Source organism: Coregonus clupeaformis, chromosome 13 (assembly GCF_020615455.1).
Source record: "Coregonus clupeaformis isolate EN_2021a chromosome 13, ASM2061545v1, whole genome shotgun sequence".
Classification (NCBI taxonomy): Eukaryota; Metazoa; Chordata; class Actinopteri; order Salmoniformes; family Salmonidae; genus Coregonus; species Coregonus clupeaformis.
The window spans coordinates 38,204,804-38,221,122 of record NC_059204.1 but is presented as its reverse complement, the minus strand read 5'-3'; the positions used below and the strand labels follow the sequence as shown (position 1 = coordinate 38,221,122).

At 42.1% G+C, this 16,319-nt stretch overlaps 1 protein-coding gene across 1 annotated transcript; it reads right to left on the bottom strand.

Moving 5' to 3' along the window:
- Window positions 1-13,955, bottom strand: LOC121579898 (amyloid protein-binding protein 2). The gene is made up of 13 exons (XM_041894864.2): window positions 13,547-13,955; window positions 7,137-7,225; window positions 6,507-6,658; window positions 6,301-6,424; window positions 6,021-6,189; window positions 5,843-5,932; window positions 2,566-2,633; window positions 2,369-2,474; window positions 2,155-2,279; window positions 1,608-1,693; window positions 1,138-1,328; window positions 692-857; window positions 1-578 (listed from the first exon to the last, which is right to left on the bottom strand). Exons 1-13 carry the CDS (start codon window positions 13,682-13,684, stop codon window positions 322-324), a joined length of 1,761 nt encoding a protein of 586 aa, XP_041750798.1. The 5' UTR covers window positions 13,685-13,955; the 3' UTR covers window positions 1-321.
- Between the last annotated feature and the right edge of the window lie 2,364 nt (window positions 13,956-16,319).

Below are 16,319 nucleotides of genomic sequence, written 5' to 3'. Positions count from 1 at the left end.
TTTTCCCCCCTTGTCTCAATTCCTCTTACAGAAGACTGAAGGTGATGAAAGCGGTGTTAGGTAATGCAAAGTGCATGGCAAGTGATTCCTTCCATCAAATGTTCTATGCCGGGTTGATCACAGGAGAATGACAAAAAGACTGGATCAGATTCATTCCACAGGCCATAGTGCATTTCCCTTAAGCCAGGTGTCCCATTGCAAGGCCAACCCTGTAACTTGCTGTGGAGAGAGGGTGTGTTCAATAGATTTAAGTGAGCTGTGAACACCTTAGCGTTTCTATCTGCGTGTGGGCATGTGTGTGCATGTGTCTGTGTAGGGAGCCTAAGCAGGTGGGCCGGCCCCATGGTTCTGTGACAGTAGGAAGGACTGCACCACCTCCTCTGTGGCCTGGGGGCTGGTGTTGACGTCCTCCAGGGCATCAGCCACAGCAAACTGCCGGTCCCTCAGCCGGTTCCAATTGGATAAAATATTGTGGTACTCAAAGACTTTCTCATAGTTCCCGACAGAGTTGTACAGTTTAATTAGGCCCCTGTAGTCGTATTCCAGTCCACTGTAGCCCTCGCCAAACAGCTTCTTACCTGCACGGGGAAAACACACACTGGTAAGAATATAGAATAGGAGGATGAGGAAGAATAGATTACAAAAGAAGAGTACAATGGTAAAATAGACCCCATCTAGCCTAGTGACTGACCGATAGCGATGGAGCGCAGGTAGAGCCTCTCAGCATCTTCATACTGGTTCATGTCGTAGTTGTAGAGAGAGGCCAGGTGGCCCACAGACAGAGCCACCTCATAGTCCTCCTGACCCAGAAGCTGCTCCTTGATCTGGATGGCCTTGATGTGCATCTCCTCTGCCTCCTGAAAAACAAAAACAGGTGAGACCTCCCTGTCATCCACAGCCTTGGGGTCTGTATAAGGCTTTTCAGCTACCATTAAACCCCAGAGCCTCTGTGACATTTAAGCCTCCTTAGAGAGCAGATTCAATTCCTGCTCCAAAAGTGTGTCACAGGGTTCGTAAACACTGTGGAGAACATTTGGATGGCAGTTTATGATGAAAGTGTGTCACAGGTCACCCTCTGCATGAAATCTACAGACACTTGTCTCAGGGGTTGGAAGGGAGGGATGATCTGATTCTGACCTTGAACTTCCTCATGGATTGGTAGAGGCGGCCCAGGTTGCCATAGTGTTTCGCTGTCTGAACATTAAACTCCCCGAAGGCTTTCTTGGCCAGCTGGAGGGAGGAGAGGTGGAGGTCATGGGCATCCTGGAGCAGCCTCTCCTCTGTTTCCTTGTTGTGGCAGTCAATAGCAATCTCCTCCAGGATCAGAGCTGAGGGAGCAGCACAGAATAGTCAGAAGAAGTACAGAGAGTCATAGACGTACACCTGAACATCAAGTTAGTTAGGAAATGAAAGATGAAAAGGTATCAACTGATCTAATCCAAGTAACACAGACCTCTATTCACCTCCAAGATAAAACAACTCCTCTACAGTAATTGACTTGGCAGCAGTGGAAAATGTTTGATATCGTTGAGAATCACAGACATCATTGTGCCCATCATGGACACCTTGGGACAGGAGTAAACAGATAGTTGTGAAAGCCGTTTTACCCTTGACTCTTTTGGAGGAGGCCAGCAGCAGATGATCCTCCGGGAGAATGTGAGTGATTATGTCTATGGCCCTCTCTGCGTGGAATCTGTACACAACATACCCAGGGGGCACAGCAGAGAAACAGATTTAACTCAGTGACACAGTTACATCAGTAGCTAAAGCACAAACATTTCCTAGGAAAGAAAATAAGGCAGGAACATCACTTTTGGAAGGGACACTGCAAGTGGCCTGCATGAACTTCAGAGGTCAAAACACAAGTGAGACTAAAAGCACAAACATAACATGAATGGAAACCAAGTACCTTACAGCAGTGGTTCCCAACCTTTTTCGGTTACTGTACCACCAACAAAATGTTGCTCTGCCTGGAGTACCCCCTCATGTGCATTTTACCAGTAAGCCTATGGTCTCATGAGTCTTCTCAAGTACCCCCTGTGTATAGGCCAAGTACCCCCAGGGGTCCTAGTACCCCTGGTTGGGAACCACTGCCTTAAGAGTTTATTTTTAAGGTCATAAGAGATCGTTAGGGGTGACAAAACGATTACTCACAGTGCGTTGTCAAATTTGCCAGAGCTGTACAGATGGACATATGAGGAGTATGCCAGGTCCTCATGTGCTGTTGCCACATGGATATTCTTTCCCCCGAAAACCGACTGCCGGATATCTAGAGCCGTCTGGAATATTAACAGAGTTTCAATATCATACATCTGATACACCTTTCCTCTGCTGTCTATCTACATCTCAGACTAACTCTCTCACCTACCTGGTATATTGCAACTGATTGGCAGATGTTATCCACATTCAGCAAATAAAACCCATAATCAAGGAGAGTGTCTGAATATTTGGGATGCTTGTGTCCAAAATGTTCACTGCAGAAACAATAAGGAAACAGACATTACTGAAGGAGACAGAGACATGGACTACAACACACAAACAAAAAGTGTGGTGAACCTAACTTACCGTGCCAGGAAAACAGCATGCTTTATCAGCTGCTCTGCCTTCCTGAACTCCCTCTTTACCACACAGGCCTGTTGGTCCAAACACATAAAGGCATGAAACCACACTAAGTGCCAACTACTAGGGATGTGCATATTTCCCTTTAAAGACGATTCAATACATATCTAGATACTGTACATGGGCTCCAATACGATACATTTTAGTTTGAAATGATTGGGTGCGATTCGGTTTAATTAGAGATGGTATTGGCCAGGTGATGAGCGGTGCCTGGTTTCCTCCAGAAGTGACGCTTGGGATTCAGGCCAAAGAGTTCAATCTTGGTTTCATCAGACCAGAGAATCTTGTTTCTCATGGTCAAAGTCATTTAGGTGCCTTTTGGCTAACTCCAAGTGGGCTGTCATGTGCCTTTTACTGAGGAGTGGCTTCTGTCTGGCCACTCTACCATAAAGGCCTGATTGGTGGAGTGCTGCAGAGATGGTTGTCTTTCTGGAAAGGTTCTCCCATCCCCACAGAGGAACTCTGGAGCTCTGACCATCAGGTTCTTGGTCACCTCCCTGACCAAGGCCCTTCTCCCCCGATTGCTCAGTTTGGCCGGGCGGCCAGCTCTAGGAAGAGTCTTGGTGGTTCCAAACTTCTTCCATTTAAGAATGATGGAGGCCACTGTGTTCTTGGGGATCTTCAATGCTGCAGACATTTTTTGGTACCCTTCCCCAGATCTGTGCCTCGACACAAACCTGTCTTTGAGCTCTACGGACAATTCCGTCGACCTCATGGTTTGGTTTTTGCTCTGACATGCACTGTCAACTGTGGGACCTTATATAGACAGGTGTGTGCCTTTCCAAATCATGTCCAATCAATAGAATTTACCAAAGGTGGACTCCAATCAAGTTGTAGAAACATCTCCAGGGTGATCAATGTAAACAGGATGCACTTGAGCTCAATTTCAAGTCTCACAGTTAAGGGTCTGAATACTTATGTAAATAAGGTACCGTTTTTTAAAATCTTTAATACATTTGCAAAAATTTCTAAAAACCTGTTTTGGCTTTGTCATTATGGGGTAATGTGTGTAGATTAAAGCCTAATATCACGCAAGCCATTTTAGCATTTGAATGCTGAAGGTGCTGCGCAGATGTGCAAGATCAGGTCGCCTACCTCGCGTTGGTCAGCACGCCAAGCTGGGCACAGTGCGCAGTTTGACTAGGCTACTGATATTGCCTGGGGTTGTTCTGCATGCAAAATGACTTACAGATCAATGACTGTCAACACAGTTACATGCATTTCGACACTGAATGAGAGGACGCATCGGTTGCCACAAAATATGTAGGTACAGTGCCTTTTAGAAAGCATTCATAACACTTGACTTATTCCACTTTGTTGTGTTACAGCCTGAATTCAAAATTGATTAAATATATTCTCACCCATCTACACACAATACCCCATAATGACAAAGTGAAAACATGTTTCTAGAAATCTTTGCAAATTTATTGAAAATGAAATACAGAAATATCTCATTTACATAAGTATTCACGCCCGAGTTAATACTTTGGAGAAGCACCTTTATCAGTGATTACAGCTGCAAGTCTTTCTGGGTAAGCCTCTAAGGAGCTTTCCAAACATGGATTGTGCAACATTTGCCCATTATTATTTTCAAAATTTCTCAAGCTCTGTCAAATTGGTTGTTGATCATTGCTAGACAACCATTTTCAAGTAGATTTATATCAAAACTATAACTTGGCCACTCCGGAATATTAATTTTCTTCTTGATAACTAACTCCATTGTAGATTTGGCCTTGCGTCTTAGGTTATTGTCCTGCTGAAAGGTGAATTAATCTCCCAGTGTCTGGTGGAAAGCAGAATGAACCAGGTTTTCCTCTAGGATTTTGCCTGTGCTTAGCTCTAGTCTGTTTCTTTTTTATCCTGGAAACCTCCCTAGTCCTTAACGATAAGCATACCCATAACATGATGCAGCCACCACTATGCTTGAAAATATGGAGAGCGGTACTCAGTAATGTGTTGTATTGGATTTGCCCAAAAAACATAATACTTTGTATTCAGGACAAATTTGTGCACATTTGCAGTATTACTTTAGTGCCTTGTTGCAAACAGGATGCATGTTTTGGAATATTTTTTATTCTGTACAGACTTCCTTCTTTTCACTCTGTCATTTAGGTTAGTATTGTGGAGTAACTACAATGTTGTTGATCCATCCTCAGTTCTCCTATCACAACCATTCAATTCTGTAACTGTTTTAAAGTCACCATTGGCCTAATGGTGAAATCCCTAAGCGGTTTTCTTCCTATCTGGCAACTGAGTTAGGAAGGACACCTGTATCTTTGTAGTGACTGGGTGTATTGATACACCATCCAAAGTGTAATGAATAATTTCACCATGCTCAAAGGGATAGTCAATGTCTGCTTTTTTTTTCTTTTTTTTTTTAAACTTCTACCAATAGGTGCCGTTCTTTGAGAGGCATTGGAAAACCTCCCTGGTCTTTGTGGTTGAATGTGTTTGAAATGCACTGCTCGACTGAGGGACCTTACAGATAATTGTATGTGTGGGGTACAGAGATGAGGTAGTCATTCAAAAACCATGTTAACCACAATTATTGCACACAGAGTGAGTTCATGAAACCTATTATGTGACTTATTAATAAAAAAATGTACTCCTGAACTTACTTTGGCTTGCCATAAGAAAGGGGTTGAATACTTACTGACTCAAGACATTTCAGCTATTCATTATTAATTAATTCGTAAAAATGTCTCAAAACATAATTCCACTTTGACATTATGGGGTATTGTGTGTATGCCAGTGACAAAAAATCTATATTTAATCAATTTTAAATTCAGTTTGTAACAACAAAATGTGGAAAAAGTCAAGGGATGTGGATACTTTCTGAAAGCACTGTATTTTTCTGAAGGTAGAATTAATGTAATAAATGTTAGTGAACCAGCAAAAAAAACACTTCTAACATTTGAATTGATTTTCTGACCAATGTATGCTACATTTGGATTGGTTTGGGGTCCCCAGATGTATGCACTTGTATCTGGGACCAATGCACTTGTATCTGGGACCAATGCACTTGTATCTGGGACCAATGCGTATCGGTGAATCGTTACATCCCTACTAACTACAGTCCGAAGCAGCATCTATGACTAACACGGTCCTACAGTGACTCATGTGACAATAGGGGGAACAGTATGGGGACATCTCAAAAAGTATTTGTTTATACATTCATAGACATGTCTATAGTCTATAACACAGGAAAAGGGAACACTCGTACCTTGGAGGCCTGCCTTAGAACATCTACCACGACTTTAACAGGCAAACCCACTGTGATCTCTTTCATTGCCTCGATGCACCACCTGTAGGCCTGCAAAAGACATGAGATCTATATGAAAAACCAGAACACCAAACAAATCTAACAGAACCAACTGAAATATCTTTACCAGGCAACATACCTCATCATAGTGGCTCTTAGCAAAGAGCAGAGCACACAGCTCTCCATAGAGTGCAGCTTTGTTGGCCTGATGACCATGTTTGGCCAATTTGTCCATGTACAACTGGGCCAACTTGACAGTCTCTTCACCAAGGTGGTACTTGCAGTTGCCATTCCTGACATGAAGCAACCTAAGAGAAATTAGTGAGTCTGGTAAGCTTTTGTGGACAAATACAGACAGAGTATCAAGCCATAAAACTAGAATTGGAGCCGAATATACTAACTCTCTGTGACCCACTGACCTGACACAGCACTCCACAGCACGGTACCAGTGCAGAACCTCGTCATGCAGTGTGCACAGCTGCAGACACGACAGAAACACCTTCTCTGCATCACCATACCAGCCTGCGTCAGACAGAAAGCCACCTACAGGACAGGGCCAACATTAGTACAACCAGACAGAAATGGTGAAGAAAGGTGAGGAAAGTTGATGGGTGCGGGTGCCTACCTAAAACAAAGCCAAACTGAATGGCCTTCTCTTTCACATGGGCATCAGACTCTGCGATGTAGGAGCAGCGGCGGCTGAAGGAGTTGGCCAGGACAGAAGCCACTTTCACCCCATGATCCATCAGGGCCTGGAAGCAGTGGTGCAGGAGGTGTCTGCAGGCACACAAAGACGACGTGATACAAACGTACATGAGAACAGCAGCATAAAGGCTTATCTGTCAAAATGTGTGACAAGGACATTCAAAGTTGGCTCAAGGCTCGTCAGATCCCTTTTGTTTCACATGATTATGAAGTCAGATTACCATACAGAATGAGCCAAGATTTAATTTTTTATTTAACCTTTATTTAACCAGGTAAGCCAGTTGAGAACAAGTTCTCATTTACAACTGCGACCTGGCCAAGATAAAGCAAAGCAGTGCGATAAAAACAACACAGAGTTACATATGGGGTAAGCAAAACATAAAGTCAAAAATACAACAGAAAATATATATACAGTGTGTGTGAATGTAGTAAGTTAGAGGTAAGGCAATAAATAGGCCATAGTACAAAATAGTTACAATTTCGTATTAACACTGGAATGATAGATGTGCAAAAGATGATGTGCAAATAGAGATACTGGGGTGCAAATTACCTTTTGTCAGATGCCCTTAGAACTTTGGCAAACACCTCCAGCTCACAGAACTCCCCTCCCAGCTGGCAGAGCCGACCCTGCTGGTACAGCTGGGGAAGAACGAAGACAGGAAGTTAGGAAAGCAAAAGGGGCAGGAGTGACAGAAGCTAGGGTTCCATCCAATTGGTGACAGATTTTCATGCAAATATTCTAAAATCTGCATAAAGAAAATGTGTGCATTTTCCCACCAGTGGCGTTTCCACCAAACGGACTTGTTGCGGATAGAAACTAGTGTGTGACGACGTAGTGTACACAAAATGTACTCTTTCCAGTGTGTTTCCAATGCATTTTCAAATCTATCGATAGTTTTGTCACAAAAATGGTTGCGCTAAATAGAAAATGTGCCGACTCTGTTTCTGAGCACGTGCGCTCCAGCCAACAGCTCGCAGATACAGTGTGGGTAGGCTAGTCTACATGAGATTATTATGGATAAGAACGAGATTTTTAGTTATTTGTCAAACGGCAGTCAAGTATCGATCATCATGTCATCAGAATAAGACCTTTAATATTTATTGTAAAGGAGCATCAAGATCACAGTGCACTTTCACCACCCTGTGAAAGTGTTTAGCTTAGCAGCCTGGCAAGCTAGCTAGCATGGTAACGGTACAGTAACATTACAGTAGCTCTAGCATTCGTTTTCATAGGTAAAATAACTGGTCTGCTAAGCCTAGCTTACATAGCCTGTTGACAAATTTGCAATGATGAGCCTACTTGCTTGAATACAGACTAATTTCCCAATAACAGTGTATTCTTTTAGGCTGACTGCATTAGCCTAGTTTACATTAGGTTTGCCATGTATTGCTAATTGTTCTTGTGGAAGTGTTATACATTCATCCTGTTGGTTTCAGATGTCTAAAAAGACCCATAAGCCCTATAAGTAAGTGGGTGTCCTGCTTGCGGACATTTGCCACCACAGGGCTTTGGCCTGCCAATGGGGCAACAGGCCAGCTCCAAGGCAGAAAAGGTGGTATGACCTCTTTCAGAAGGTATGTATCATGACAAGAGTTCATGGCAAAACATGCATAGGCCTATGACGTGTTCATCTAGAAAACATAATGTATTACACTACATGACCAAAAGTATGTGGACACCTGCTCGTCGAAAATCTCATTCCAAATTCATGGGCATTAATATGGAGTTGGTCCCCTCTTTGCTGCTATAACAGCCTCCACTCTTCTGGGAAGGCTTTCCACTAGATGTTGGAACATTGCTGCGGGGACTTGCTTCAATAACGCTTACAGGCTAAAACAACATGTATTCTCTTTTCTGATTTACTGAAATGAGGTACCATACTCTAGTATTGTCCCCCCCTATATTTTAAGCAGGTCTCTCCAGTGGACCTGCTGGGCCAACACCTACCGCGCCGCCAGCGTCTGGATCTGCTGTTAAGACTCCTCCATTGAGGACCACATTGAACTTGTTATCAATGGTAAATATTACATTTTTTGTCATATTATTTTTTCACAACTACTATGGCTCTGCTGCCATGACAGAACATTGATTCAGATAATCCTTTTGACAGGTGACTTGGTTTCCTCCTCTGTTCATTGTGACCATTAGGTTTTTCTCTCTCTTTTGCAGTTCAGTAAGCAAAGGTTTGGGGGCTCTCATGTGTCTGCAGCAAGACCAAACCTTTTTTATGTAAAAAAAAATACAAGCTAACCTGTCAAATGCTTGGTTTGTATTGATCGGTTTTTACAACAGTATAACCTTCCATAACCTTAATGTAACTACATATTGTTTTACAGACACAAGATGTCTGTAGCCCGGCCAAGATGTCTACAGCCTCTGTGAGTGCCCCCACCCTTCCTCTGGCCTCTGAGTGCCCCCACCCATACACAGCATCTACAAGTGCCCCAATCCCTGAACCGCTGTACGGTGGTCATTTTAGAACTAATACCTAGAACTAACATTCATCAAAACAATTGTGTCATGTTTTAAATCTCACATGCCTGTATTGTCAGTATTCATTATTATTTTTTTATCGGTATTTCCTTTATAATTTCAGCATGACGTGCCTAGGAAGCCTGTTCGGGTAAAAATGATATACACTGAGTGTACAAAACATTAGGAACACCTGCTCTTTCCATGACACAGACTGACCAGGTGAATCCAGGTGAAAGCTATGATCCCTTATTGATGTCACCTATTAAATCCACTTCAATCAGTGTAGATGAAGGAGAGGAGACCAGTTAAAGAAGGATTTTTAAGACTTGATACAATTGAGACATGGCTTGTGTATGCGTGCCATTCAGGAGGGTGAATGGGCAAGACAAAATATTTAAGTGCCTTTGAACAGGGTATGGTAGTAGGTGTCAGGCGCACTGGTTTGAGTTTGTCAAGAACTAAAACGCTGATGGGTTTTTCATGCTCAACAGTTTCATTTTTACATTTTAGTCAATTAGCAGACGCTCTTATCCAGAGCGACTTACAGTTAGTGAGCGCATACATTTTTTTTTTTCTTCTCATACTGGCCCCATACTGGGAATCAAACCCACAACCCTGGCGTTGCAAACGCCATGCTCTACCAACTGAGCTACACGGGACTAGTTTCCTGTGTGTATCAAGAATGGTCCATCACCCAAAGGCCATGCAGCCAACTTGACAAGACTGTGGGAAACATGGGCCAGCATCCCTGTGGAACACCTTCGACACCTTGCAGTCCATGCCCCGATGAATTGAGGCTGTTCTGAGGGCAAAAGGGGGTGCAACTCAATATTAGGAAGGTGTTCTTAATGTTTTCTACACTCAGTGTAGCTTAACCTGGAGCTGGGCGATATGGACAAAAATCCATATCGCGATAAATTGCCTGAATTGATGCGATAACAATAAATAGAACGATACGTTTATAACATTAACCTGCAGCACAGTTGTTGTTTTACTACCCTTTAAACTATTACTACTAGTTCAATGGTTGTAGCCATCAATTGTCCCATTAACAACCACCCATATTAGCAAACTTATTTCATTTCAAACTTCACATTTCTCTAATATAGGCTACTTATCGTAATGAATGATTTCAACCAAATGCCTGCGATAAGTGATCGGTATGGTCGGTGTCGATCACTCTCAGTTTATTGTCCCAGCTATAGCTTAACCTGTCAAGAGCATGTTTGATTACATATATTTGTTTTTAATACTGTTTACGCTCAAATAATTTTCATATGAGGTTTTATAATAATCTTATACCTTTTCCCCTTTCTCCCGGCCCCTCTCCAGCCCTGCTACAGCCTCTGTGAAGACCACCACTGCTGTCTCTCAGGGCACTGACAGCTCTGCTAGAGCCTCTTTAAAGGTGTCCGCATGCTTCCCAGCCGAAACAATTTGAATACTTTGTGCATATATTACTACAACATTTTGTGACATTTATTTTTTCATTTTGGACTTCGGTAAGGGTTTTTACGGTTGTTTGGGCACACCATTTTTCTTGAGGCAAGCCGAAGTCGGTAGCCAAAGTCTACGCCCTTTCGTCGGTGATTGGTCAACTGTAGGGATTCTTCAGTAAAGTCTGTTGTCATTCAACAAGAGACGACTCATTTTCAAGCTCATTTTTTCATTGAGAAATACTGCACCAAACATCCTAGTTAGATGTAAAATTGCGCAACTAAGGTCTCCTCTGCAAAAACGTCAAAATTAATGACATATTTCTTGAATTATCTTAGATTAATTCTGACTATTTTGAGGAAGTGTATATTGGCTACGGCATCTCAAAATGGACAAACAGTACCGCTTTTTCAAGCGAACGTCTTTTAAGGGAGTATCCGAGCATCCTCGGTCGGTTCGGCTACCCGCCAGCCGAACTGAAGCATGCTGATGCCTTAAGTACTCTCCTCTGCTATAGCCTCTAACCTCAGTACATTCCACACTGTCATTTCTTAACTAATATCATTACATCCATTAACACACGGCAGAAACAAAACTATGTGTCAGTGTATTGATATGAAGATATTGTGAGTAATCATTTTCATCAATTTTTGTCTCGTTTTGCATTCTGTTGTATTTGTCATTTTTCAGGAGAGCTGATTGGTGTGGACTACCTGCTCGGGCAGACTGGGAAAGCCATGCAGGACATGGACCCTGACTTGGAGGAGACTGATTTTGAGGACTATGCAATGGACCCCACAGTTGGTAGTCTTCTGGATGACTGCACCACCACTGCTGATGAGGATTTCTCTGCTGCCAGCCCCACCCAGGCTTCTCCCACTACTGTCCAACCTACTTCCTCCAGTGCCAAGTCTGCTGCCACCAGTACCTGGCCTGCTTCACCCACAGCCCAGTCTGCTGCCAGCCAACTCCACCCATGCAGAAAACCTGATTGGTTTGAGAAATGGCAAAGCATCACTAGTTTCCATATTAGACTCTGCTGTACTCTAGACCTTTTTATCTTATTTCTAAAATTAGGGGCTTGATTCAATCAGATCAAGCATTAACCCAATGTTGTTTGTGTGTCACAAACCACTCCCGTCTTTATTATCCCTACCACATTAGAAGTTCAAAATGGCGATAGAAAGTGTAGGCTATTGCATAATTTTCATGTTAATTTGGATGGGGGGATTTAAAGCCTATCAGTCTAGTCAGGAGTAGGGCCTATAGCCTACAATAGAACATCACGCATTCAAGTGTTTGTAACGTGGCTGCATGGGATTTGTTGGATATAAAGTTGGCTGGTTTCGTTGCATTCAATGGCAGTGTAGGCGATAAGGTAACACAAGGATCCGCTTGTGAATTTGACATCTCTAACACAGTTCCACCTCCGGCACCGCCAAAACAACCGCTACGCGGGTGTTGACCAACACTAATCTGATTGAATCGAGCCCTAGAACTTTTAGATGGGAGTTATTTTCCTGTTTGCATGGATGTTGTCATATGTTTGGATCCTGTTGTGTCATTCACTCAGAATCAGGCAGTGCCATACCCACTCATTACTTTGGGTCCCTAGGGGCTGTGTGTGTGTGTGTGTGTGTAACGTTTCACATTTGTCATTAATAAACATGTTTCTATATTTCAACCTGCAGTTTCTTGTGAACTGCAAATTACCTGATTATAATTATAAATACATCATATGTATGACAATTTACTCACAGCCACATATTTTAGTTATTAAAAGTCAATGACTTGATTGTAGGTCAATCATTCTTCACTTTTAATAACTAAAATATGTGGCTCTGAGTAAATTGTCATTCATGATGTATTTATAATTATATCAGGTAATATGCAGTCCACAAGAAACTGCAACAGATAACTAATAATTTAAGATACTAATTGCATAAACAAGGTAACGGGAGTACAGTACAGTAATAAACCAACCTCATTAGAACAACTATTCTTCCTGCCATCCAGGACCTATATACTAGGTGGTGTCAGAGGAAAGCCCAAAAAATTGTCAAAGACTCCAGTCACCCAAGTCATAGACCCGGAACGCCAAGTCTACGAACAAAAGGCTCCTTAACAGCTTCTACCCCCAAGCCATAAGACTGCTGAACAATTAATCAAATGGCCACCTGGACTATTTACATTGACCCCCCCTCCATTTGTTTTTACACTGCTGCTACCCGCTGTCTATTATCTATGTAGTCACTTTACCCTTACATACATGTACAAATTACCTCGACTAACCTGTACCTCGGTACCGGTACCCCCTGTATATAGCCTCGTTATTGTTATTTTATTGTGTTACTTTTTTATAATTGTTTACTTTAGTTTATTTGGTTAATATTTTCTTAACTCTTTGTTGAACTGCATTGTTGGTTAAGGGCTTGTAAGTAAGCATTTCACGGTAAGGTCTACTACACCTGTTGTATTCGGTACATGTAATGAATAAAGTTTGATTTGATTATGCTACCATAATCGTTCCATTAACTCTTAAATTCAAAAAATTAACACTTTTGGTGGTTCTTTAGAACTGTTATTTCGTTTACAAATGTTGTTTCTGGCCGAGGCGGGGGGACACTACATTTTCCTTGTTTTTCAGCTTACCATAATAAATAATGAATAATAAACACTTACATTATGACGAACCCTCAATTTTAAAATGTTCATTTTTCTTCTCCCCCCTTAAGATAACAGTATTCCCCAGCTTTGGTGCTTGCAACACCAGGATAGTGGGTTCGATTCCCGGGACCACCCACATGTAAAAAAAAAATGTATACATGCATGACTGCAAGTCGCTCTGGATAAAAGCGTCTGCTAAATGGAATATATTATTTATATATTATTGTTAACCTTGTAAGCAGGATAGCTAGCTAGCAAGCAAGTTAATTAGTTCATTTGCTTTGCAAAGAGTTTGCAATGTTAGCTGTAATTGGCTAGCAAAAACGAATCACCTCGCGAACATCACATTGTATAGTTAGCAAACTAGACTTACAACTTACCTTGTAATACACATCAAATTGAATATTTTCAGGGAGGGAACGAATATCTCTTCGCGATCGACTGTAATTGTCCACCACTGCTGATATAGCAGTGTTGTACAGTGTCTCTGGGATCCATTCGAGCTCCAAGGCCGCCATGTTGTTTTCCTTTTCCCCAGCCAGCAACACCCCCTCTGCTCGATCGACGGTCGGTAGCTAACTAACCACCTTGCCAAGTTTGAACTCCTTTTTCTTGTACCTTCTCATGTAACAAAACAGTTTTGACTGTCTCATCTAGTTAAGCACCAACATAACCATCGGCCATGTTCCTAGGATACGCACTCAACCCGTGCAGTCTGCCCGAAGGTCTATCTCTGCCCCCACCCAGTTTTTCACACTCCGGGTCTGATTCGCCGGAGTCAAATGTACTTCGCTTAGTTCCTGAGGGAGTTCGATTAAGTGCACCCGCACCGGACTAATACCGACAGGGAGTATGTGCCCGTTCATGCCTGACGTGAACGGGCAGAGCGGTGAGGGAGGAGCGCCCGTCTACGCCCCTCGGTCATATATGTTGTTTTCAAAGGTAGCATGATGCATCGTTCAGAAACATACATCTCGTTTCCATTAAATATATTCTCTAATTTTCAAACTAGTTTTCATTGGGAGTGCAGATATACTTTTCATCAAAAGCAATCACTTTTGCATGTGAAAACAGAATCTTACTCATTACGCGTGCTTAACCTACATCACTTTTGTTTTGAGCCGATTTCACCGTCGGCCAAAACGGGGCACCTGGCTCACGCCAGGGAGGCAGCACGTTTCCAAAACGAATGCGGTCAACGCTAACCCGGTTCGTCCTTGGCATTAATCGAATCCCCTCACTGATGCGCAGACGATGATCCTGTCACAGGATTCTGTCGATAGACTGGGGTAGACTGTGGTCTTGCTAATGACGCGTTCAAGTACTAGTCAGAACTAGAAACTCTGAAATGTCCAACTTGCTAACTGGTTGTAGTTATACACGTGCCGCGTTCAACCAGTTAGCAAGTCGGAAACTTCGGAGTTTCCTAGTTCCGACGATCACATGAAGGCGGCATAAAACCAGCCTTGCTGTGTAGTCACGTGGGTCGCGCGTCAGCCAGGCTAGGTAGACTGTGCTGGAACGTCAGTTGTATGCCTATCTTGTCAAAGAGATTGCAAACTCTGATCTGGTGATGCGAGAAGATGGAAGTGGAATGAATGTGTGTGGTGTTTTCTTAATGCATCCAAAATACTTGCTCAGTCAATCAGTCACCAATTAATCACATACTCACAGCATAATATAAAACAATGAATCATCAGTATTCATCGTTGTCCTACGGACGTCATTCCTTTTTTTCTTTCTTAAAAAATAAGAATATATATTTTATAAAATATGTGTGTCCCTGGAACATAAACGTGACAGATCTGCAGCACACAAAATACATATTTATACAACCGGCCGTGATTGGGAGTCCCATAGGGCGGCGCACAATTGGCCCAGCGTCGTCAGTACGTACATTGGACCTATGTGAAGCTAGCCACAATAACGATTAACCACAATAGTGGAATTTGCAGTTTGCCTTCAAAATAAAAGTCCCAATTGAAACATACAAAAGGTTACACATAGTGGAATAATGCCATATTTTGACTAGATAATGCTAAACAAGGTTGGAATGTTGTTACATTACTTAACAATAAATACAATAATTAACTAATTTGATAATAATTCTTTATGAATGTTCAATTACGCATAATAGACTAACTAGGGAGGTGATTTTTCACAGTCAAAGTCCTGCAATAAGAGCTACCACGGTAATATTTGTGTTAACTCTACATAATTGTAATCTGTGGGTGTCACTGAGTAGGCTGATACCCCAGTTCATGGGTGAACACTCTATAGGTAAGGCTGTACAGTGTAATATGAATGTTCAATACGTATAATATGCTGACTGTCGGTTAAGATGGCGTCTCATGGAGACATAACATACGCAGTTTGAGCTACTCTCTGAAACTCACTTAGATAATTCCTTTGATGATACAGTGGTAGCAATATATGGTTACAACATCTACAGAATAGACAGGAATGCCAATGGAGGAGGTATTGCTGTTTATATTCAGAGTGTTTATATTCAGATGTCAAAGTAATATGACTACAGGTTCACCTACCTCACCTAAAGCCTATTCTTGTGGGAAGTTGCTATAGAGCACCAAGAGCTAACAGTCAGTGTCTGGATAATATCTGTGAAATGCTTGATAATGTATGTGATATCAACAGAGAGGTATATTTTCTGGGTGAGCTAAATATTGACTGGCTTCCATGAAGCTGTCCACTCAAGAAAAAGCTTCAAACTGTAACCAGTGCCTGCAACCTGGTTTGGGTTATCAGTAAACCTATTAGGGTATTTACAAAGAGAACATAAACTAAATCATCCACTTGTATTGACCACATCTTTACTAATGCTTCAGAAATCTGCTCTAAAGCAGTATCCACACCCATCGGATGTAGTGATCATAATATAAAAGCCATATCTAGGAAACCCAAGTTCCTAAGACTGGACCTAAAATAGTGTATAACCGATCACACAGTATGCTTTGCAATGATTCCTATGTTAAAGATGTGAAAGATATTTGTTGGTCTGATGTGTGTAATGAGGAACATCCTGACGCTGCACTTGAAGCATTTATGAAATTGCTTTTTCCGGTTACTGACAGCCATGCGGCCATAAAGAAACTGACTGTTAAAACAGGCAAATCCCCATGGATAGATAATGAA

Coding starts and splice junctions, on each gene's coding strand:
- LOC121579898 (XM_041894864.2), bottom strand. CDS start 13,684: ATGGCGGCCTTGGAGCTCGAATGGATCCCAGAGACACTGTACAACACT. Junction 7,226..13,546: donor AATTTGATGTGTATTACAAG/GTAAGTTGTAAG, acceptor GTTCTTCCCCAG/CTGTACCAGCAGGGTCGGCT. Junction 1,694..2,154: donor GGCAAATTTGACAACGCACT/GTGAGTAATCGT, acceptor TGTTGTGTACAG/ATTCCACGCAGAGAGGGCCA.